At 40.7% G+C, this 25,253-nt stretch overlaps 1 protein-coding gene across 1 annotated transcript in view; it reads right to left on the bottom strand.

The window, feature by feature from the left end:
* The window catches only part of ptprc (protein tyrosine phosphatase receptor type C), a 154,699-nt gene that overhangs the window by 80,068 nt on the left and 49,378 nt on the right, over positions 1-25,253 (bottom strand). The window contains exons 3-4 of the mRNA XM_060829556.1: positions 2,058-2,096; positions 140-208 (exon numbers count right to left, since the gene is read on the bottom strand). Of these exons, the coding sequence (XP_060685539.1) occupies positions 140-208; positions 2,058-2,096 (108 nt within the window). The remainder of the gene's footprint in view (positions 1-139; positions 209-2,057; positions 2,097-25,253) is intronic.

The raw sequence follows: 25,253 nt of genomic DNA, 5'->3' as shown, positions 1-25,253 counted from the left end.
GTTGGGTCAGCGTGTCAGGTCAAAGGTATCTGACTATGCCATATCACTCAATTCAGGTCAGAATTGGCAAACTGAGAATGTCAGAGTGGTACCCATTTTGATAGCAAACTAAGAAGGTGTTGCTTCTTTCTGGACATACTTGAAATTGTGACGCGTGCAGTAGTCGCTGTTGATGGAGCCATGCTGGAGTATGTGAGTGATGAGTGACCTGTTGAAAGACCAAAGCCCTGAGTAGGAATACATTGAACAATCACAAGCGTAAACATTATGTCATCAGTAATTTCTAAAGACGAGAATAAAAAGACGTGCTTTGTATCAGTATTTGAATATAATGGTAGATGAATAACAATAAATGTTGCAATTGCATCCAGAAATATATCATCAGTCACATCTAAAGACTCTAGTGCATTACAAACCAGTAAAATTCTTCAATTTGACAAGAGAACACATGTTTTTCTTGAATAACTTAAGGAAGCATAGATTTTGCTTTAAATTTGGCACCACCCAATCATGCTGCTTGTTATACTATATACAGGATATTCATTCACTTGGGAAAGACCCAAATTCTTCCAAAACAGGAGGAACATGGTGAAAGAACAATCAAATCAATGAAAGCCTATCAACAAAGATTAAGGGTGAAAAGCATTCATTTTTTTAAAACCCAGTAGACTTGCTGTACGCTTTTTGTGTCCAATGGAGAACATGAAGGTCTTTAAATGAATATACATAACTTTGCAGTTGGTACAATTGCCACTGTTGTTGGAGACCTGCTGGATGGTGTGAATACAGGCCAGGTTTTAAGCTGCCTCTTGAGGGTAGGGTCTGTGGTGACAGGGGCCCAAGCCTCCCTCATGGCATTCAGAGGAAAACTCCTGCAGGTTTTAATTACACTAGCTTGCCTCCAGCAAATGTAGACAAGATTTTGATGAACAGGGAAGATGAATTATCAGAGTCTCGTTCCATGTCATTAGGCACCGATTGATATTTGTGAAGTGAAGTTGCTGCCTTAATGAATTGGGTGGAAAAAAATGACAAAGTTGAGTCACTTCACTTTACTTACCTTCCACTTCATTCCCACTGAGCTAAAATCCACAGTGCTGCCTTGGTTTTTATTCATGTGTTATGTGAAACCATTTAGAAGTACAGAATCTTTATATTACTTGTTAAAGTTTTATTAACAATTTTGTTAAACTTTTTCAATTTGCACTCATCAGGACAGTTCACAAGAAATATCGAAGCAAAGAAAAACAATTACTCTGCATGAAAAGAAAGTATCTGATTTGCTGCCATTGAAAGTTGAAAATAATATTACCTGAGAGCTGGAGTTAACATTAATTTTTCCCTACTGTGAGTTGAGCTGTCCATATCTTCCAGCAGAAAAAATGATCCACTCCAGCAATGTATTAATAGTTCCAGCTCATACATTCATAATTAGTATTGTTTTCAAACAACTCAAACTTATTCACAACGGAGGCTAAGGCAATAAGCAGGGAAACATTTTTTTTAAATATAACAATAGGTTAATTTCATTGGCTCAAGGAGCAGATAAATGTAAAACAAATTTCAGAAAAGGCACCGTCCTTGTCAAATTACTTTTCTCTCCATTAGGTGACAAAAATAATCTTTGGAGTTGTAACAGTCTGGAGAATGAACTTAGAAAAACTACTTTTTTTAAAAATTTAGTGACACACAAGAAGTGGCTTCCTCAATTTTAGTGATGGCTTTGGTGCACTGAAAATCAAACATACAAAAATCATGTCTAAAGTGGGCCATAATAATAATAGAATGATTTTAACATGATAATTTACTGCAAAGAATGTTTTGCCTGATGTGCAAAGAAATGCCCCCAATATTAATAGGGCATTATAAGGAAGCATTTATTCAACTGGAAATGTTAAGCTATTATGTACTAATAAATCTTCATCTGCCTTATTAAGACCAACAACGCCATTATTAAAAAGATTTTTAACATGACATGTCGGCACCATGATAAAAACCACAATGTCAGCTAGCTGCTCGGTACAGATATTTTAAAAAAGTTTCCTTTGATTACTTACTTGCCGTGGGAGTCTCAGTCGAATTGGATACTTCTTGTCCTGTAATGAAAAGAAGATGAAAACAATTCAGACAGTCATCAAATTTAAACATTTAAACCTATGGAGTCCCACACAAAGCAAGGGAGATGATTAGCTTTATCACAGAACAATGCGACATAAATGTTGAGCTGAATGCTCTTGAGATGTGGGCCAGGAATGGATAAAATCACATGAGGCCATGTCAAGGTACACTCCATGGCTGTCCATGAAACTAGGCATCTATTTTACAAGTGTCAGTGACTTCAAACAAATGGATTCCCTGTGGCAGCCTGCGGGGTTGGGGTTAACATCCAGAGGCTTCGTGATCTAAAGAGGGAAGGGGCAGGCATGAAAGACATGCTTCTGTAGATGCCCCGCCCTCTATTCTTGGAGGTTTTCCCCTCCACATTCAGTTATGTTTAGCCTTTGCACACAAAGGCCTGTCCCAAGTGGCTTTCACTTTGGGGCATCCCCAAGGTCACCAACCTGCCTCAGCAGCACTGACCCGTCCCAACTGGGTTGCCATCAGGGCCAACAGCAACAGGAAATGCCTACCATTTGTCATCGGGCAGGGTGCCTGCAGGGAGTCAGTGAGAAGGAGCTGACAAAACTACCTCACCGGGTCCCGCAGACAACAGGTGCAGCACCTTTCCATCCTGCCCTATATTTCAATTTATAAGTGTTTGGGCTCCTTTCTGCAATTCCCTGCCATGTTTTAAACAAGGGTCAAAGTCCAGAAGAAACTAACTTTCATAGACTTCAATCAAATCATTGACATTCTCCTGCACATGCTTCATCATGTTCCGCAGGACAACCCAAGACAGCAGCATCATCATGTGGACTGGTTAGTGACACAGGGCAACGATTTAAGTTAATCATAAAAATTGACAGTTATGAGTACTGATAATAACTTCTATCCAAATTAAAAATGAAAATGGGCATATGAACAAACCACTGCTCAATGCAACGTTACTGTCAGATTAGTGGCCTCAGATTTAAGGCTGCATTAATGAAATATTGCTGCAGTGAGTTTTCAATATACTGAAAATCTCATTGCTAGCATTTACTTTGTAAGCTCATCCTAGTTTTAGTTTTGAAGAGAGACTGGAAAGACTGGGGTTGTTTTCTTTAGAGCAGAGGAGATTGAGAGGGGCCATGATTGAGATTGCAAAGTGATAATGGGCATAGATAGGGAAGTTACCAAGAAACTTTTTCTCTTGATGGAAGGATCAATGAGCAGGGGGCATAGATTTAAGATAAGGGGTAGAAGGTTTAAAGGAGATGTGAGGAAAGGAATGTTCATTTAAAAGGTGGTGGGAATCTTGAACTCAGCCTGTAAGGGTGGTAGAAGCAGAAATCTTCATGACATTAAAGAAGTATTAAAATGTGTCCTTGCGATGCCAAGGTTTTGGGGCTAAGTGCTGGAAAGTGGAATTAGAATAGTTAGGGGGTTGGTTTTGACCGTTGTGATGATGCAGATCTCTGATACAGTATCTACACTGCACTTTTCCTTATACGGTGGAATGCACTGTTCAGCGGCATTTGTATATAATTCTCTCTTTAGATCAGGGTTATTCACATGATCACATCTCCCAGTTAATAAGTGATTCTGGACAAGGAAGAATTCAATACAGTTACAAAAACTTTCTATCTCACTTTGAGAACATGTTGAAACTACATTCACTGAAGACAAGTAGCCCAGTATGCCAGGCCTGCCAGGACTAATCTCACTGCCATCTTCTCCTTGCCTTTACTGACTTGTCATCTGTGCTTGTAGGTGTTCAGTTAGGTACAACCATGCCTGCAGCTCTGATTGGCTGATTTGAGCTTAAATAGATTGGCTTAAACTCGCTCATCATTGCAAGGGAATGTAATCTTCCAGAAATGGTGAGCTTTGCAATCATATTGGACTTTTCATAACATTGTTTATATCAAGACATCACATTCTCCATGTCTAGTAAAACTGAGGGTCAATTCTCACATTTGCTTTGTGACCATGAACAGTATGTGAAAATTCCTAATGCTACTGATGGTTTGTGCACCAGAGCTGCTTTTCTCGTGCCAGGTCCTCCTGGACTGCATCCTCCTTGTCAAAACTTAAAACATCCAATGATGGTGGTGCCATCCAATGAGATACTCTCTATCCTTAAACTGTGACACAGGACTGGAATGAAACACCGACAAAGCCCACATAATGTTTAAAAAAAAGCAGCAATAAATTAAAGTGGTGTACAGAAGTTAGTTACTGAGTGTCAATGTGCAATAGGGAAGGAAGGGGAAAACACTGCAAAGTAGAACAAATCTCTTGCAAAATTGCTGGGATGACTTGACTTAGTCCACCAACCAGGTACTACAGTTAAGAGGGTTCATGTTGCTCGCCATTCTTATGTTTCCCCTCCAGCAATTTTAACACCACTGTTTTATTGGACAGTTAAAAGTTGCCTGTCTGACATATCAATTGGATTCCGCAAGTATGTTAACATCTTTCTAGTTGCTGCCAATGTAGTTGGACCTGATGGGAAAGAAAGGGAGTCATTTCCCACCGGATATTTTAAAAAGGTGCAAGCCCTCTCTTGTAGCCTTGAAAAAACCAAGACTGAGCTCCCGTGGGCTCAAGCCCTTTCATCAATTCCACATATTGTCCACGAACCATCCAATTCTCACTCCCAGATCCCCTGAAACACATTCATGAATCCTGTCCAAAGCCCTTCAGCCATTCTATAGGTATAGGAAGCTTGTTCTATGTTCGCTAGAAACCAATGGGATACTGCTTAACATCAGGGAGATGATGAGGTCTGCAGATGCTGGAGATCAGAGTTGAGTGTGTTGCTGGAAAAGCACAACAGGTCAGGCAGCATCTGAGGAACCAGAAAATCGATGTTTCAGGCCAGAGCCCTTCATTAGGAATCAAGCAGGCAGACAGCACACACTACACTGATACAAACAAACCTGGCCTCTCATCACCTTCCTGAGTAATAGGCCCATGGCTTTTCACCAGCTATCAAGGGTTAAAAGTTAAATTTCCCCAACTACTTTTATCAGCAATGTAAGTGCGTATATTTTGTTAGAAGAGTGCAGTAATAAAGTTTCAGTAATATTGTAACATTGAGAATTTGATCTATGTGAAGTCTACACTGAATATCTCAGCAATACAAAAAGCCCCAAGGACTCTCATTGCTCATTGGTAAGCTATGTATCCTCTTTGTAACTCTGCATTTATGCTTGGTACAGTTCCGTAGCATTATTACATATGGCAGATTGTTTGTTTGACAACCTACAATCTACTTGTTGGCATTGAGACCAAGTTTATGTCTTCAGAACTATGGAGAAGAGTTTTTGGACTCAAAAGAAAAACTCTGTTTCCTTCTCCACAAATACTGCCAGATCTGCTAAGTTGTTCCAACGTTTTCTGATTTTGTTTCAGATTTCCAGCATCTGCAGTATTTTATTTTTATTATCCTTCAATCCATGTTTACTTTAGATTATTCAATAAAGAACAGAGATCAGCCGGCAGCATGGACATTATAGGCCAAATAGTTACTTACTTCCTCTGATTTCCCTAAGTACACACTGCATACACATTGATGTACTTTTGAATTGTGCCACATGTGCCAACATATAGATTGAGTCTGTGCATATATCTTCCCTTGGGGAAGACCTTCAAGATTTTGTGCCAAAACTGAGTGCAGAGCAAGTACATCTGATCAATACACACTTTCTCATTCGATGGATTTAAACATTTGCGTTAACAGAGATGAAAACAATAACTATTAATGTTTTATTTTCCTTAAAGCTACTTTTGTTGAGATTTCAAAGGAGACAGAATGTTGAGGTGCAGTTTCTTTAAGATCTCTTACTTTACTAATCAAGGTGTGGAATTTTCTGTGCTCCCACGTGATTGTTTGGAGGAGGTGAATGCATTGAAACAGGTAGGGTAGTGGGAGTCGGTGGGTCCGGAACACTACCACTGCACAACAAGAGCCCTCCTGAGTTTTCAGACTATCTATTGCCATAGTCATATCATCATTTTAGCCAATCTGTTCAGACTTATTACGATACACATTTGGGGCAGGTGGGACTTGAACCTTGGCCTTCTGGCCATAGAGTAAACATATTCTGTTGAGGATCTATTATTTAATTTTATAGGACCTTTGCATTTCTGGGTTTTCAGACTGCAGACTCCTGCTCCCTCCCTGGACCCCTGTGTCTCCCATAAATATCATTGCTTCAAGTGTATTTTCTTTCCTATTTCTGGAATATAATTTAACTAACAATTATTTCAACAATAAGAGCTACTTTTGATCTTGTGAACTTCAAAGTTTGACAGTTTACTAGAGTGTAAAGAGAAATACTTTTAAATTGGCACTGGATCGACAGAGCACATTGTGGTTTCTCCTGCCCCCTTGTGGGTTTCAGTCACTTCTACATCACTTGTTCTCAAGTGATTGTAGCAATGAGTAACTAACATGTCTTGCATTCCACTGATATAATTTGTATTTTATACAGACAGTAATTCACTGAAACATTCCCCACCCTTTCCACAGTTAGATGTGTGATAATAACATCATAGCACTACAGTTCAGCTATCTTCCAATAAGGGATTTCTTCCATCCCAGAAATCATGCAGTTAAAGTTTGTTTCTTGTACATTTGTGTTCCTTTTCAAACAGGTCAATATTTTAGTCTTTTATTTGGGCAAAGATCAATGCTTAATGATTATGGAACATGTCAACTGATACATGACTAATCTGTTAGACATCAGCATGTTGCAGAATGGAAATACATGAAGCACAATTCATGCAGATAAAACGTTAACTATGCAACTTTTCCGGGGCAGCTAGATATGGGGGAGCCAATAAAGCCTATGTCCCATGCATGAAAAAGTAATATACATGAAAAAATTGGGATGCTATGAAAGGTCTTTTAGATGGGGCACAAATTCTCTCATTCTTCAGAACTGAACATTACTAATTCAGCCAGAGGGCATTTTAAGTTGAATCTTTTACCTGAAACAGATTATCACAGGAAGGGATAAATGTAAATGGATAAATAGTACTCCTGAAGAGTTAATATCCACTGCCAACTCACAACTGACATGAAAAAGATTTTCACTCAAGTCTGTGAAAGCAAAATCAGACTCTATTATATTTTACCTCATCTATTGTCTCCATTGCTCTCAATGTGGTTTTCTCTACATTGGGGAGACAGGACGCCAACTTGTGGAACATTTCAGAGAAAATTCCCAGGCCACATGCACTAAACAACCCTACCTGTGGCCAACCACTTAAACTCTCATTCCCACTCCACCAAAGACATGCAAGTCCTGAGCCTCCTCCACTGCCAAATTCGAGCCACCCAGTGTCTGGGGGAAGAACACCTCATCTACCGCCTAGGGAATCTCCAACCCCATGGCATCAACATCAATTTCACCAGTTTCCTCATTTCCCCTCCCCCCACCTCATCTCAGATCCAACACCGGCCTCTTGTACTGTCTTACCTGTCCATCTTTCTTCCCACCTATCTGCTCCAGCAGATACTCTGATCTATCACCATCATACACCACTTGCATCTACCTATCGCCTTCCTAGTTACCTTCCCCTCTCAGCCCACCCCGTTCCTATGTATCACTCAGCCCCCTTGCGCAAACCACCTCCCCACCCCCCCATTCCCACCCCCCCCCCGCCCATTCATGATGAAGGGCTTATGCCTGAGACATTGATGCTGCCTGACCTACTGTGCTTTTCCAATACCACACTATTTGACCATATTTTACAGCACACCATCATTGTGAAATGATGTGCATCAGACAACAATTAATCAGAACAGCAAAGCAAAGCAAAGCAGAATTGTACAATCCTGACTTTAAAAACTTAGTACAATTTTGATCAAACTTTGACCAGTTATTAAACAATGTATCAGGTTAAACTTACATTAGGGGATAATACATATCATTTGCATGGATATCTTGTTTCTAATTTTTTGGTTCACTAAATCCTCTCAAATGCAACTTGTTAACTCAAAACATGAAGCCTGTTAGGAAATATAGCTAATAGTCATTCATCATCTAAATAATGCAAAATGCATTTATGATATTTAATTATTTAAAAATTATAATTATGAATGTACTCTCTATTGGTGCTTTAAAATCTTCATGCTCTCAGCTCATCTAAGCTACTGAATAATGGAGCAATTTATTTTTTAACATTGTGACCAGGTATAAACTTAATCAGGTAAGCTTCAAGTAAATAGTCTCAATTTGGAAAGACAAAATTAATTAACCCATTCTATGGCTCACAATTCAAAAGGCCTCGTTTGATGCTCATAAAATTTAATACACAACTTCAAATTCTGGGAATTTCATGAAGGGTAAAAGTCATATTTAGGGAGAAAATCAAAATATCATGGACTACACTGAAAAGCTTGTCAGTGTAATTTAAAATATATCCAGTTACCTTTCCTAGCCGACTTATAACTGGTCATTTTGAGCAAAGTGCTTTTGCTGCACACATACACAGAGACATTAAATGAAGAAATCCTGTTCCCTTACTGCAAAGATGCTAACCTTTGACAAACATAATTTGCTGCACCAGTTTCTCCCATCAGACATGCTCTTGGCCTTTACATTCAAACTGCAGATAGATGAACAATCGATTATTTTATATATGAGAGTAAAGATTGCATCACTCCACGAGAGGTTCACTTAGGCACCTTTACCACTAATTCAATGCAAATAGTGATTGTTGTTTCCCAAACACACCTTTGCATGCATGCCTTCATTGTATATCTTCAGTAATAATAACTTAAAGTATAAAAATATCAATAAAATATGGTGTAAGGTTGCAAAGCAGTAAGTAACTACATAATTCCGAAAGGCTACTGTTCAATAATGTTGACATATCTCAAAAGTGGAAGTGGCCGAATACCTAAATGAACAAACTTAACTTTCATAGAATATGACGTGGCATCAAAAATATACGAGAATTTCTACCATATGAAGAGAACTGGCATATTGACTCATTCCCTTTCATTTCCCTCCTGCCATGTTAGAGCACAACACAATGAGTTGCATTTCCAGACTAGCTTTATTGTCCCAGGATAATTCACAGAAATGCAACGAGGCACAAATCAACACAGAAACAAAGAATGACATATTAGAAATCCAGTATCTTATGTGATACAATGAAGAGTCAGGTTACCTAACACATCAGCAACAAGTAAACAAATTCAGTGAAAAACAAGAAACATTTTAATGATATTGTAAAGACATTAATTGCCAGTGCGCCAACCTCCAAATAAACATCTACTGGAATAATGTTTTGGGACAATTTGAAAAACTGAGGGTGAATATTGTGAGAACATTCATACTTGATATAGCTAATGCCTTACTTTAAATCAAGCAGCTGTTCATGTGTAAAATATAATTTGTTTCACATAAAACACCATTTTTTGTTCATAATTTAATCATAAACAGTAGCTTGAATAAATGCTGCATTCTGTGTAGAATTTGTTATTTCATAGACTTTTAGAAGAAGCATATGCAAACAGGACAAAGTTATTGTTGAGTTATTAAATATTGATTCACCATCTCTGCAGGCTAGCCTGGGATCTTGGCAGCAACAGACAAATCCTGAGAATCCAACAATACCAATAGAGCCTCATTATCAAATCCAGGTGCAATGACTATGGCATTCAAATTATGGGGAAAAATTGGAATCCTTGCTCCAGGATCCAACACTAATACCATCATCAAATTCTACCAATGTCAATGTATGTCACTTTCACAAAGTATGCATCTGAAAATAAATGCAATTGGTGTCTGCAAACCTTTTGCATGATTCGACTTGGAATCTTTTCATAGAATGCAAATGATTTGGTGTAACTGTAATTATGCTAGTTTCAGATCAGTCATATAAAATCACTACGGCACATGAAGAGGCCAGAGGTCTTTACTTGTCCTTGCCACGGAAGGAGTAATTGTCAGTGTTCTTTGGAAAAATATAATTGCGCACATGTAATTGCCCATTTCCTATAGTCATGAGACATCTCTTTCTCTCTTCTGTAACGCTTTTACTTTGTGGCAGCCATTTTACACACTACTTAAAAAAAATGCCAGAAGTGTGAAGCTGAGATTGAGTGAGTTTTCAGAGCTGCAAGAAAACTAAGAGACTGTGTATAATAAAAAGCAAGGAAGAATTAAGAACATGTGGTTTCTGACTTTGAAGGGAAGGATGAGTCAAGGGATTGAATTTTCCACTCACAGCCACTGAGAAGATGGAACGGGATATAAAAGAATATTGGAATTTGGTGGCTTCTCAGTTTTTAAAAAAACTATGAAATAGCTACAGAATTAAGTTAAAAGTCTGAGCAAATAAGAGTTGTAACCCTGCTATTAGTGCTGGGGAAGAGAGTGGTACAAGCTGTACTGTACCCTAGAACCACCAATGAGCCGAAAACACAGACAGGAGAGATTTTGAAAAGTTTAAAAGTATACTTTGACCCCCATTTTGATGCTCGCCAAGAACAATATGGGTTCAGCAGCATGGCTTGTGGGAAAGAGAAACTATTGATCAATATGTGACTGCACTTATACCTCACTTATAGCTGAATCCTGTGATTTTGGACAACTGAAAGATGATCTCATCAGAGACCATTATTTTCAGCATAAGACAGCGTCCCATGAGAGCACATGTGCTGAGAGGGGGATAATTACTCTGAACAAAGTTATTGATATGTGTGGAAGCTCTGATGGATATAGGATAAATGTCAGAGGTAGTTTGTTTACTCAGAGAGTAGTAAGGGCATGAAATGACCCTGCCTGCAACAGTAGTAGACTACCAAACTTTAAGGACATTTAAATGGTCACTGGATAAACATATGGATGAAAATGGAATAGTGTAGGATAGATAGACTTCAGATTGGTTCTAAGGGTTGGCGCAACATCGAGGGCCAAAGGGCCTGTACCGCATTATAATGTTCCATGTCAGAGCTTTGTACTCAAGTGTTTAGCCAGTAAAATGAACCAAACAAGCTGCTGGAGAGATGTCAGCAAATGATTTCGATTAATCACTCCACACCGTGTTGACATTGTCAGGTAAAAAGGCGATAAATGGCTGTGACTGTTAGAATGATGGCTGCTGAAGGAGGCCATCAAGTGAACCTGAAGTGCCAGATGAACACTGTCACTTTATACAGTGACATGAACTTCGCAGACTCAAACCTCACAAAGTGGCTTAATTATGGTGACATAAAACAGGAAGCTCCCAAAAATATGTTATATGATGGAATGATACTCCTCCCAAGACAAGACAAATGAAACCGAGAGCCAACGAAATGGGAAGAATGAAGATCTGGACTTCCACATAAAGGCATGGGAACGACCAAGAGGAGATTACAGATAACAACTCATATGTATGCTATTAAAAGGCATGAACAAAAGAAGCTTTAGAAATAATGAATGAAATGCATCTGCAGAGATGGACAAAAGTAAATCTGACTAGAATTAACTCAAATTTTTCTTCATAAATTCTAAGTTTTTTTAGTTTGATACCCATTTGTATTGAGTAACTTGTAACTACAAATGATAGTGCATGCATTTTAAATGAAAGAAATGTTTGAAGAAACATATTTGAAGATAGTGTTCTCAGTGGCTTGCTGCTGTCAGGTGGTCTCTACCAGTCCTGTCGTATTTTCACTCCAGTTTCTGGCAGCCACTAAATACATTACGTGAAACGAATGCCATCTCATCTACTGGTCCAACTTCACTTTTCTTCAATCAGCTTTGTCCAAAGTAGTGAGGAATAGTATAACAAACACAAGCTGTTGAGTTTGCATTGGCTTATGCTTCCAGAACTCAAAGTGGGCAAACAGAGAAAAATTTTGAGATTGGGTCCATGGCTACAGTACAATATCTCCGTCACCAATCTCAGGGTCGTTCACAGTCTTCCATTAGAATTGTAAGAACTTGATGCATCTATCTCTGAGTAGACATTATCATTTATCATTCAACACATTAAAGAGTACTTTACATGGCTCATGATATGGAAATCTTCTCATTCTTCCTAAATCATTGCATGTTAACAGCAAGATATCAGTTGCAATATCAATTATACTCTTTACACATCAGCTCTGCTTCATTACGTACATACACATTAAAGATCAGAAGCTATTTAAAACAGAGTTATCAGCTATGTTTGCAGGTCAATCATTCTCACTACCTGGCACTGATTATTTCTGAAAATAATTCCTGAAGAAGGGCTCATGCCCGAAACGTCGATTCTCCTGCCCCTTGGATGCTGCCTGATCTGCTGTGCTTTTCCAGTAACACATTTTCAGCTCTGATCTCCGGCATCTGCAGTCCTCACTTTCTCCTACTGATTATTTCTCATCAAGGTTAAAGGCTTTTGGTCACCATACCTGGCACACAGTCTTTAATCACACTAGGACATTTGGCTGTTAGTTGGATGAAAGGATGTGGAAGGGAATTGTTAATTGACACAAATGCTGGTATGATGTATTATATCACAGCAATCACAATGGGGAGAAAAACAGTTGCAAAAATTTCTTAATAAAACAGAACAAAACGCTGCTGGTTCTTGGGAATCTGTTCACAAAGAGCTGAAAATAACTAAGCAGGTCAGTTCAAATCTATGGAGAGAGAGAGAGAGAGAGAGAGATGGGGAAAAGAGATGTGTTTAACATTTTTGGCTTGTGACCTTACATCGGAACTATAACTAAGTGTCAATCTAGGCCCTTATGCTTCCTGACAAGTGAAACCATTCCTATCTTCTGAACAGAAATTCATCTGTCATTTTAACAACGTCCTTGAACATTAGTGACAATGGTAAATAGTAGAAATGCTTACCTGTTAATAGAAAAATGGCAAGTACATAGCTACCAAGAGCAGATGGGGATTCAAAATAATTCAAGGTTCATCGACTATGTGGCAGAAATTAGTATTAATATTTATCTGGAGACAAAGTTGAGAAATGCAGTGCTTTGTAGTGAGCCAGATACTTAGTGCTTTGCTGGTATACAGTCTGGATAAGCCAATCAAATCTGATTTCTCTTTACACAGAGATATATAAATACTGTAGCGTCTCAATGTAACTGGTAGTTTAATAGTCCTTGAAAATGATTACATATTAAATGCAGAACAATTTGTATTTCTACTTTGACTATGTCTATTACCAAGATTTTAGCTGACTGTTAATTACGCCATGCAATTTTTTTCTGATGAAGTGGGAAATCAAGGAATGCTCTCAACTGGTTGGAGACATACCTGGCACAAAAGAAGGTGGTCATGTTTGATGGATGTCAATCAACTCAGCTCTAGAACTTTGCAACAGGGGTTCCTCAGCATAATATTCTAGGCCAAACCATCTTCAGCTCCTTCATCAATGACCTTTCCTCCATCATGACGTCAGAAGTGGAGATGTTTGCTGAAGATTGTACAATGTGGCTTGTCAGATACTGTGGCAATCCATGTTCAAATGCAGTAAGACCCGGACAGCACCTAAGTTTGGGCTAAAAGGTGCACACCTCAAAGATTTCAGGTAATGACTGACTCTCTCCAATAAGAAACAAACCAACCACTGTCTCTTGACATTCAATGGCAGAACTACTGCTGAATCCCTCACAATCAACATCCTAGGAGATAACATTGATCAAAAACTGAATCGGACCAGCCATATAAATATTGTGACTCCAAAAGCAGCTGGAGGCTTGGAATGCTGCTACATGTCATTAATCTCTTGTGTCCTCAAAGCCTGACCACCATCAACATGGCAAGTCAGGAATATTACAGAATACTCTACTTGCCTGGATAGATATACCTCCAAAAACACTCAACAGGCTTTATACCATCCAGGACAAAGCAGTCCACTTGTTTGACACACCAGTCACTCCCTTCTGCATCAATGCAAAGCAGTAGCAGCAGTGTGTAACATCATAAGATATATTGCAACAATTCACCAAGGCTCCTCAAAAAGCACTTTTGAAATGCATGACTTCTTACCATTCAGAAGGACAAGGCAGCAGATACATGGGAACACCACCATCTGCATGTTGTCCTCCAAGCAACACACTATCCTGACTTGGAAATATATTGCCACTCCTTCCTTGTTGCTGGGTCCTCAAAATCCTCAAACTCCCTTCCTAACAACATTGTAGATGTTCCTACACCCGAAAGACTGCAGCGGTTCAAGGAAGCAGTTCACCAGCTCGGGATGGGCAATAAAGGTTGGCTTTGCCAGTGACAACCACATCCCATCAATGAACGTTTTAAAAAATGTGCACCCAATAATATTGATTTGAGGGTCATGTGAAAGACAAGAAGAACCAATCAATCATTCTTCAACACATGATTCTCACAATGTTCAGATAGAAAGACTTAAACATGAGCTGTTATTTCATCAGTCAGATTTGCAGGTACTTAATTAATATTTTTACATATTCATAAGGCCCAGATGTTGTAGATGTAGGTTGCACTACAGTATTTGAGGCAGCAAAGGCTGACATTCTTTTAGTTTTTTTTATTCTTTCAAAGGACATGAGCATCACCGTCAACATCAACATTTGTTGCCCATATGTACTTGCCTTTAAGAAGATGATTGTGAGCCACCTTTTCACCACTATAGTCAATGAAGTATAGGATACCAACAGTGTTGTCAGAAAGGGATTGTTCTCACAAAGCACTGCATTCTACAGTCTAGAGCCCAGGGATATATCGGAGACATTAAGCCAAAGTACCAGTGGAACCCCAAAGATTCTTGACCTGTTCACTATTCAACTGACAATGTAAAAAATATTAATTGCAAAGAACATACAACTTAGGAAAACAAGTTGGCATTCAGCCTCTCACGCCTGCTCAGCCATTCAATACAATCCTTGCCTGCTCAGTCTCAGAATTCCACATTCCTACATCCCACAATTGACACTGATTCTCTTGCCTAATAATAACCTATCTACCTCCAACTTAAGAATATTGAATGACACTGCCTTCACCACCTTCTGAGACAAGGAGTTTCAAAGTTGTACAAGCCTCTCAGAGAAAAGAATTCTGGTCACTTGCTGTTTATGGGAATTCACTATATGCAGATTGGCTACGTTTCCTACATTATAACATTGACTATACTTGAAAGATACCTCACTGACTGTAAAGCAGTCTGGGAAATGTAATGTTTACCAAAGGCATTAAGGGAAGATGCACTTTTACTATTTCTTTCAGACTCAACATACCTCCACAGATAAATTATGTATATTAAAGAAACTAGCATGGGGGTTTTGGATTATTTTAAGGAAGTTTCTAAAGCATGCCTAGTTATTATTGTATGTTTTGAGATTGCTGTTCCTTAGCCCAGAAATGCAGGTCCACATTTTCACCATGAGGGAGGTTCCTATCATGGTGAAAATGGTCAATGAGATCATAAATTGCAAAACCATGACACATAGCACGGCACTTCAAAATTGTCTGGGGGTGGGCATGGACATAGGCTAGATTTTGTGCATACACATTTTACGGAGGCAGTTGAGACATTTAGATCTTGAACTGCCACCACTCAGTTGGAATTTTGGTATCCCTGTAGCTTGGAACGCAGAGTGTACCCAACAAACAGGTACCCAATAAACACAATGTGCTGATTCCTGAGAAACAAACCTAAACAAGCAGACGCAACGCAACCAAAAAACTATAGCCACATTACCTTAAATCAAAGACATATCAGAAATGACTTCCAGACTACTCAGACCCCTTGGCATCGTGGTAGCCTACAAACCTACCAACACACTTAAACAGCGATAATGAACCTAAAGGATCCAATAGGTACCACCAGCAAAACTAGTGTCATTTACAAGATACCATGCAAGAAGTGTAAAAACATTACATCGGATAAACTGCAGGAAACTTGCCACCAGGATACATGAACGCCAACTGTCCGCCAAAAGACATGACCCACTATCAGTACTTTCTATACATACAGACAAAGAAGAACACCACTTTGACTGGGACAACACACACATACAAGGACAGACGAAACAAAGACATGCACAAGAATTCTTAGAGACATGGCAGTCTAACTAGAACTCCATCAATAAACACATTGATTCCGACTCTATCTACCTTCCCTTGAAAGAAAAAGAACCGGAAATGACATCACCCACCTTAAGAAACCAAGACCAATAAATAACGAGGTGAGGCATACCACCAGCACTTCATCAGAGATTCTCACTGATGATGTTACTTAGTTCGGTGATGAAACGTCTGAAAACAAACCTTCAAGCTCAGCGAACTAACTTGCATACTTATCATCAACATGAGCTACAAATCTTCTCAAAAGTCGCTAATATAATAGGTACATAGAACATAGAACATAGAAGGATACAGCGCAGTACAGGCCCTTCGGCCCTCGATGTTGCGCCGACCGAATCCTACCTAACCTATACTAGCCCAATAACTTCCAAATGCCTATCCAATGCCCGCTTAAATGACCATAAAGAAGGAGAGTTCACCACTGATACGGGCAGGGCATTCCATGAACTCACAACCCGCTGTGTGAAGAATCTACCCCTAACATCTGTCCTATACCTACCACCCCTTAATTTAAAGCTATGTCCCCTAGTAACACCTGACTCCATTAGCGGTAAAAGGTTCTTAGTATCTACCCTATCTAAACCCCTAATCATCTTATACACTTCTATCAGATCTCCCCTAAACCTTCTCTTCTCCAATGAGAACAGCCCCAAGTGCCTCAGCCTTTCCTCATAAGATTTTCCTACCATTCCAGGCAACATCCTGGTAAACCTCCTCTGCACTCGTTCTAAAGCTTCCACATCCTTCCTATAGTATGGCGACCAAAACTGCACACAATACTCCAGATGAGGCCGCACCAGAGTCTTATACAACTGCAACATGACCTCAGGACTCCGGAACTCAATTCCTCTGCCAATAAAGCCCAGTACACCATATGCCTTCCTCACAGCACTATTTACCTGGGTGGCAACTTTCAGAGATCTGTGTACATGGACACCAAGATCCCTCTGCTCATCCACACTACCAAGTAGCCTACCATTAGCCCAGTAATCCATCATCTTGTTATTCCTACCAAAGTGAACGACTTCGCACTTAGCTACATTGAATTCCATTTGCCACATTTCCGCCCAGCTCTGCAACTTATCTATATCCCGCTGTAACCTACCACTTCCTTCCTCACTATCCACAACTCCACCGACTTTTGTGTCATCCGCAAACTTGCTTACCCAGCTTTCAAGTCCTTCCTCTAGATCATTTATAAAGATAACAAAAAGCAATGGTCCCAAAACAGATCCTTGTGGTACACCGCTAGTAACTGCGCTCCAAGATGAACATAATCCATCAACTACTACCCTCTGTCTCCTTCCAGCCAGCCAATTCCTAATCCAAACCTCTAATGTATCCTCAATGCCATACCTCCGAAGTTTTAGCATTAGCCTACCATGGGGAACCTTATCGAACGCCTTACTAAAATCCATATACACAACATCTACTGCTTTACCCTCATCCACTTCCTTGGTCACCTTCTCAAAGAACTCAATAAGGTTTGTGAGGCACGACCTGCCCTTCACAAAACCATGCTGGCTATCCCTGATCACGTTATTCCTACCCAGATGTTCATAAATCTTATCCCTTACCATTCTCTCTAAGACTTTGCCCACCACTGAAGTCAGACTCACTGGCCTATAGTTGCTAGGGCTATCCCTACTCCCTTTCTTGAACAATGGGACCACATTCGCTATCCTCCAGTCCTCTGGTACTATTCCTGTTGACAACGATGACATAAAAATCCAGGCCAATGGCTCTGCTATCTCCTCCCTAGCTTCCCATAGGATCCTGGGGTAAATGCCATCAGGCCCAGGAGACTTATCTATATTCATCCTTTCCAATATTCCCAAAACCTCTTCCCTGCATATTTCCAGGGCATCCATTCTAATTATTTGTGATTCCATATTCACATCAGCAACAGTGTCCTGTTCCTGAGTGAATACTGATGAAAAGTACTGATTTAATGTCTCTCCAATCTCCTCCGCCTCCACACACAACTTCCCACTACTATCCTTGACTGGACCGATACCTACCCTAGTCATCCTTTTATTCTTGACATACCTATAGAAAGCCTTTGGGTTTTCCCTAATCCTACCAGCTAAAGACTTTTCATGTCCCCTTCTCGCTTTTCTTAACTCCCTCTTTAGCTCCTTCCTGGCTACCTTATAACTCTCAATCGCCCCAACTGAACCTTCACGCCTCATCTTTACATATGCCGCCTTCTTCCCTTTCACAAGGGACTCCAATTCCTTACTAAACCACGGCTGCCTCACAAGGCCCTTTACACCATGCCTGACTGGTACATACCTATCGAGGACACGCAGTAGCTGCTCCTTGAACACTCCCCACATCTCATTAGTGTTCTTCTCTTGAAGCCTGTTTTTCCAGTCCACACATCCTAAGTCATGCCTCACTGCATCATAATTTCCCTGCCCCCAGCTATAGCTCTTGCCCTGCGGCACACGATTATCCCTCTCCATCACTAAAGTAAAAGTCACCGAGTTGTGGTCACTGTCCCCGAAGTGCTCACCTACCTCCAAGTCCAACACCTGGCCTGGTTCATTACCTAGAACCAAATCCAATATAGCCTCCCCTCTTGTTGGCCTGTCGACATATTGTGTCAGGAAACCCTCCTGCACACATTGTACAAACACCGACCCATCTAATGAACTCGAGCTATAGCTCTCCCACGAGAGCTGGCACGAAAGGGAAAGGACCAAAGGGTGGAACTATGGGTGAGAATGAGTTAGCACTAAATTAGCACACAGATACAAGAGGCCAATTGAGATAGGTAGAGGGGGACTCCATGATTTCAGACATGAAGGGCCATAGAGGAGAGTAGAAGGCATCGGGTGGTATGGTCTGCCTTGGGAAGTGTGTGGTTATGAGGAGGGTGTGAAGGGCAAGGGTAAGAACTATGTGTTTTATTAAATTTTGGACAGGTGCTGGAACCTTGAGGCAGGTTTTCTGCAGGTTCCTTCAAATTCAAAGTAATCTTCCATGGATGAGGCCAACCAGCTCTCTGGTCTAACTACAAGAGTCTTGTTGAATAAACAATCTGAAGTGCATTACGTTATTCTTACAAATTACATGAATAAGACTTATATTACTGTCATTAGAAGCAATCTAGCCTCAGGTTTATCGCCTAAAAGCTGTTTCTTTACTTTGACCATGTCCACATGACATCATCATAATGGGTGGTACTTACTGTCCTCCCTGCTGAAAATGTGTTGCTGGTTAAAGCACAGCAGGTCAGGCAGCATCCAAGGAACAGGAAATTCGATATTTCGGGCCAGAGCCTTTCATCAGGAATGAGGAGAGGGTGCCAGGCAGGCTAAGATAAAAGGTAGGGAGGAGGGACTTGGGGGAGGGGCGATGGAGATGTGATAGGTGGAAGGAGGTCAAGGTGAGGGTGATAGGCCGGAGTGGGGTGGGGGCGGAGAGGTCAGGAAGAGGATTGCAGGTTAGGAGGGCGGTGCTGAGTTCAAGGGAATCGACTGAGACAAGGTGGGGGGAGAGGAAATGAGGAAATTGGAGAAATCTGAGTTCATCCCTTTGGTTGGAAGGTTCCCAGGCGGAAGATAAGGCGCTTTTCCTCCAACCATCGTGTTGTTATGTTCTGGCGATGGAGGAGTCCAAGGACCTGCATGTCTTCGGTGGAGTGGGAGGGAGAGTTAAAGTGTTGAGCCACGGGGTGGTTGGGTTGGTTGGTCCGGGCGTCCCAGAGGTGTTCCCTGAAGCGTTCTGCAAGTAGACGGCCCGTCTCCCCAATATAGAGGAAGCCACATCGGGTGCAGCGGATGCAATAGATGATGTGTGTGGAGGTGCAGGTGAATTTGTGGCGGATATGGAAGGATCCCTTGGGGCCTTGGAGAGAAGTAAGGGAGGAGGTGTGGGCACAAGTTTTCATTTCCTGCGGTTGCAGGGGAAGGTGCCAGGAGTGGAGGTTGGGTTGGTGGGGGGTGTGGACCTGACGAGGGAGTCACGAAGGGAGTGGTCTTTGTGGAACGGTGATAGGGGAAGGGAGGGAAATATATCCCTGGTGGTGGGGTCCATTTGGAGTTGGTGGAAATGACGGCTGATGATACGCTGTATACGGAGGTTGGTGGGGTGGTAGGTGAGAACCAGTGGGGTTCTGTCTTGGTGGCGGTTGGAGGGGCGGGGCTCAAGGGCGGAGGAGCGGGAAATCGAGGAGATGCGATGGAGGGCATCGTCGATCACGTCTGGGGGGAATCTGCGGTCCTTGAAGAAGGAGGCCATCTGGGCTGTACGGTATTGGAGCAGATGCGGCGGAGACGAAGGAATTGGGAATATGGGATGGAGATTTTACAGGGGGCAGGGTGGGAAGAGGTGTAGTCCAGGTAGCTGTGGGAGTCAGTCGGTTTATAGTAGATGTACTGTTCTCCATCAAGTATTAACCTTTGAAACCCATAGACAGCAGTGCCCATATCAGCTTGGCAACTGGCAGTCTCCCAGATCTTCAAGGGTTACCTGGTCCAGCTTGCAATTCAACCTGCCCCTTCCAGACCAAAAATGGGTAATACAAATGGCCATTTCTAAAGATCAGGGTTCAAATTCTTGCGTGTGTGTGTGTGTGTGTTCTTACCACAAAAGAATAAGCACTTATAAAGAGCAATTAAAAGGCCCACTAGCAAGAAAGGCTGACAAATACTCGATGTGCAGGAATGGCATTTCTCTGTTTACCTGTTACTTCAATTACTATTAAAATTGAACTGGAATGTCGCTAATCTTACAACCTCCCAGTGAATGCACCAGCTCCCAGTAAATGTACAATACACAGTATACAGTTTTTGTGGTATTTTCATAACCTCCTCTTTTCGCTTCTTTATACAAATGCGTTGTCGCACAATTGTTGTACTTCTCATTTTTATCATCACTTTTGTACGTTCTTCCATTTCTTCCTGCTGAATGTGTATCTTTTAATACCACAAATTTGACTTTTAATTTGAACTGTGGCTTTTTGTTTTGCAATATAGTCAATATGTTGAATGCTGACTTTTCAATTTCCAAGTAATTTCTCAGATGGAACCACTAAAAGTGCTTTGCCACCTTTTAGCTTCTGAAGCCACTAATTCTCAACCTAAAAATACATATACCAGAAGAGCTGACAAAGAGGATACATTATTCACCAACAGTGTGCAAGTTTCTGACTTTGTCCTCATATTTATAGCGTCTTTCAAAATGTACTGTATTATGAAGAGGAAATTATTAAGTCTCAATATTGTGCCTCAACCTGTCAATAAGGTTAAACTGCTATTGGAAACCAGTGCCAGCAATACAACTATCCTGAAGGAACCAGGACTGGATATTGGGTTCTTGAACCCTACTGAAAAGATTTTGTTGCTTCTGTCAGGACATTAATGCTCCAACAAGCTCAGCTAAGGTTGCAACAAAAGTAAAATCAGAGAAGAAAAAAGACAAAAGTGCTCTTTACAATTAACACTGAGTTATAAGTTGGCCAACCACATGGAAAATACAGTGCACAGCTAACAGGTTTCTTCTGCAGTTCCTTCTGCTCCTGTTTACTTTTCTGTCTTCTTTTGAAATTTATAGAGAAGGAAAGGGTGCAACGCAATGTGGTCAGAAATTTAAATTCTCCAAATAGTGTAACTTCTATGTTACTATGGTGATTGTCCTACTCACTTATCTATGCCATTACACAGATAAACCACAGCTTCCCCAGAACAAGACTTCGGTTCCTCAGTGAGAGAATGAGACTAAAAATGTAATGCGCAACAACAGAATTTGAAGTGGATCACTTATTGTATTACGGTTGCTGTTCAAGCCAGGAATCGCCAATTCAGAACCTCATCATTGTCAGTCAGTATGTTCAATCACAGCAGATCAAAAGTGGTAAAGATGCCAAAATAAAGTTGTCTCCTACTGTTTTCTATGTATTGTATGTAAAAGTGAAAAATATCAGGTCTTGCTGCCCAAATGGAACTAAACTTCATATTTGTTGGGATTTGGGATATTCAGAGAATGAAGTCAACAACTATTTACAGACATATATGAAAGTACTAAAATAAGGAATGATCACTGCCATAAAGCAGCCACATTTATAGAAACCAAGAAACTGATTCACGCTATTTGGGTGTGCTCCTGATACAATGCATGCTGCTGAAAGAGACCAGAAAAGAACAACAGCTAATTTGTTCACCAGTTTCACTTTGACTGTGCTCAAGGATGTGAACGGGCCTGTAACTCACCAGGGGATTGGTCAATGTTTATTGTGTCAGTGCTGGAGAGGAGCCAATGAGGTCAACAGTTAAAATCATGAGCCTGGTTTGCTTAGGGGGTGGGGGAGCAATGAGATGTAGGCTAAGTGGCATGAGCAGTCACTTATGGATTTACTGTGGGGCAGGGAGGAGTTAAATTTGCTCCATGCTGTGGTTATGGGCGAGCTGTAAAATGGTAATAGGGCTCTAATTTGTGTATGCCGTGAGTCTAACAGGACTAACAGCTGCACACCCTGGACATCTGTGCTGGAGAGCTAACAGTGGGATGGGCAGTGCACTTCCTGTACAGAATGAGTGCACACCAATTTCTGTATTGAATATTTAGGCACCTATTTCACACACAGAGACATTCAGGTTAATGTCTGATGCTCATACACATTAGTTTAACTGCACCATGGCTGGGAACTCTGTGAGCTCTTGAAAATCCAGTTTAAGGTTCTCATGTTGGGAATCCTGAAGTCCCATTATAAATGAGGTGAGGTTTACCTCAATGTGCAGATCTACGCAACATGGAACCACAGTCCATGCATCACTTATGCAGCAATGTGGCACTTAAAAAGAGAGGACGGATTGAAGGGTTATTACAGATTGAGACCCAGAATGCTCCAGAAATAACTAGGGATTTTAAAGTAAACCATGTGGTCCCTTGAATCGATAGTGTCTCGACCTTCCAGTAAGGCATGATACATGATCCCTAAAAAGAATTCCCACACCACCCCAACCAAAAAATACTGGACCTATTTTGGCTTCCTGGGGGAAATGGCATTTTGTGATGACAATTATGAAGGCACATGTGTATATCAAAAATAAAGGCACTATAAAGAACTAATTACATCATTTTGATGACATGTACCATTCAGGGATATCTACCCAACACACAGAATCTCAAACTAAATCCTGCATGATATATTTTACAGATATGAAAATAGGGTTCCTGCAATTCCAAACATCGATGACCATGGAACATCATGAGAAGAGGCTGGCTTTTGAGTGCAAAATTTGCTTAGTCCAAAACTCAGGCAATGATACATTGATGAATAGCAATTTGAAATATCTATCTACAGTCAGGTGCAAGAGAATGTAAAGAAAGGATGAAATAGTCAGTACACACGAGAAAGGAATGTATACCCAATTATATTAAGTACCGTATAATATGGTGTACATAAAAAGATTGCCAGAAGCCTGCCAGAAGAAAGTGAGGAGCTATTTCTGTAACTATGAATTTCTCTGTCAGAACCTCTAATAGTAATCATTGCAAGACAGAATTTTTTGCTGATTTTAAGGTCCATTTCTAAATTTTGTGCTTTTGTCCACTTGAAAAATATTTCAACAGATTTAATTGCGCTTGTTTAATATCATTGTGGTCTATTAGCATCATGCTTATCCCAACTGGAGGAGAGCCATTAATGGAACTCACAGGGCAATGTCTCCTCACTCAAGGTTCACAAGTTTAAGAAGCACAATGTTATGACTGACCTTTCAGTGCTATGTTGGCTGAAGTGCTGGCTATTATAAAAACAACTTCATTTATGCATCAGCTTTCAGCACCATAGGACTTCCTGTAATGTTTTATAGCCAATGACATTTGAGATGCTGTTACTGTTATTGGAAAGAGGGCAGCCATTGGACCACAAACAACACTGTGGTAAATGATCCAACTCTCTGTCTTTTTTAAGCCTTTGATCAAGGGACGAACATTGGTATTGACACCAAGAATTTCCCTGTCTTCCTTCAAATAGTACCAGGGTATCTTGTAGGCCCACCTGATAGGACAAAGATAAAGAAAAACCTGCAGATGCTGGATTCCAAGCTAGACAAGGAGGAGGCTGGAAGAACACAGCAAGCAAGGCAGCATCAGGAAGTGAAGAAGTCAATGTTTTGGTAGATTACATCCGAAACGTTGACTTTTCACCTGAAGGACAAGCAGCTGCTGAGATGTTAAACCAAGTTCCCAGCTGTACATTCAGGGGTACAAAAGTCATCATTTGCAGAAGTTGGATAAAATTTGTGCACTTCATTTTTCTTCAGACTTATTCTGAAATGGCAAAATTTTGGAATGTTGATTGAATTAACTATTGCTACATAATTTGCAAATTTATTGAAATGGGAAATCATAGCTTCCAAGGAATGAAATGCATAACAACAAATCAGGTAGTATTTAACCCTTGAACAATTAATTCAAAACATCACTTTCTTTGATTAGTATTTTTGAAATATCAGTATTATTTCATTGGTAAAATAATTATTTGAAGAAACCATTGTTCTGCTCAACAGGAAGTTGAGAACTACTTCGATGCTGTGGGACGTTGACTTCGCCTCCAAGACTTATCATGGTGAACTCCTAACCCCCATTAAGGTACAGTGAGAAGTCAAATATATTGGGGACAATTTATCACAGGGAGAGAAAGTGGAAGAATCAGATGACTAGGCCAGCTGCATCTGAAGGTATTCCTAATCCAAGGTGTTTGGATTCAGAATACTGTTGGAAGAGGCTTTGGAATCAGACTGTTAGCCTCATGTTAAATCCTAGCACTGCTGCCTCACAGCGCCTGAGACCTGGGTTCAATTCCCGACTCAGGCGACAGACTGTGGAGTTTGCACGTTCTCCCTGTGTCTGCGTGGGTTTCCTCCGGGAGCTCCGGTTTCCTCCCACAGTCCAAAGATGTGCGGGTCAGGTGAATTGGCCATGCTAAATTGCCCATAGTGTTAGGTAAGGGGTAAATGTAGGGGTATGGGTGGGTTGCGCTTCGGCGGGTCGGTGTGGACTTGTTGGGCCAAAGGGCCTGTTTCCACTCTGTAAGTAATCTAATCTAAATAAGTTGGAGAGAATGGCATTAAATATACA

This window comes from Hemiscyllium ocellatum, chromosome 9 (genome assembly GCF_020745735.1).
Source record: "Hemiscyllium ocellatum isolate sHemOce1 chromosome 9, sHemOce1.pat.X.cur, whole genome shotgun sequence".
Lineage (NCBI taxonomy): Eukaryota > Metazoa > Chordata > Chondrichthyes > Orectolobiformes > Hemiscylliidae > Hemiscyllium > Hemiscyllium ocellatum.
Note: the sequence above shows the minus strand (reverse complement) of the source record. Positions and strands in the feature narration are given on the sequence as shown.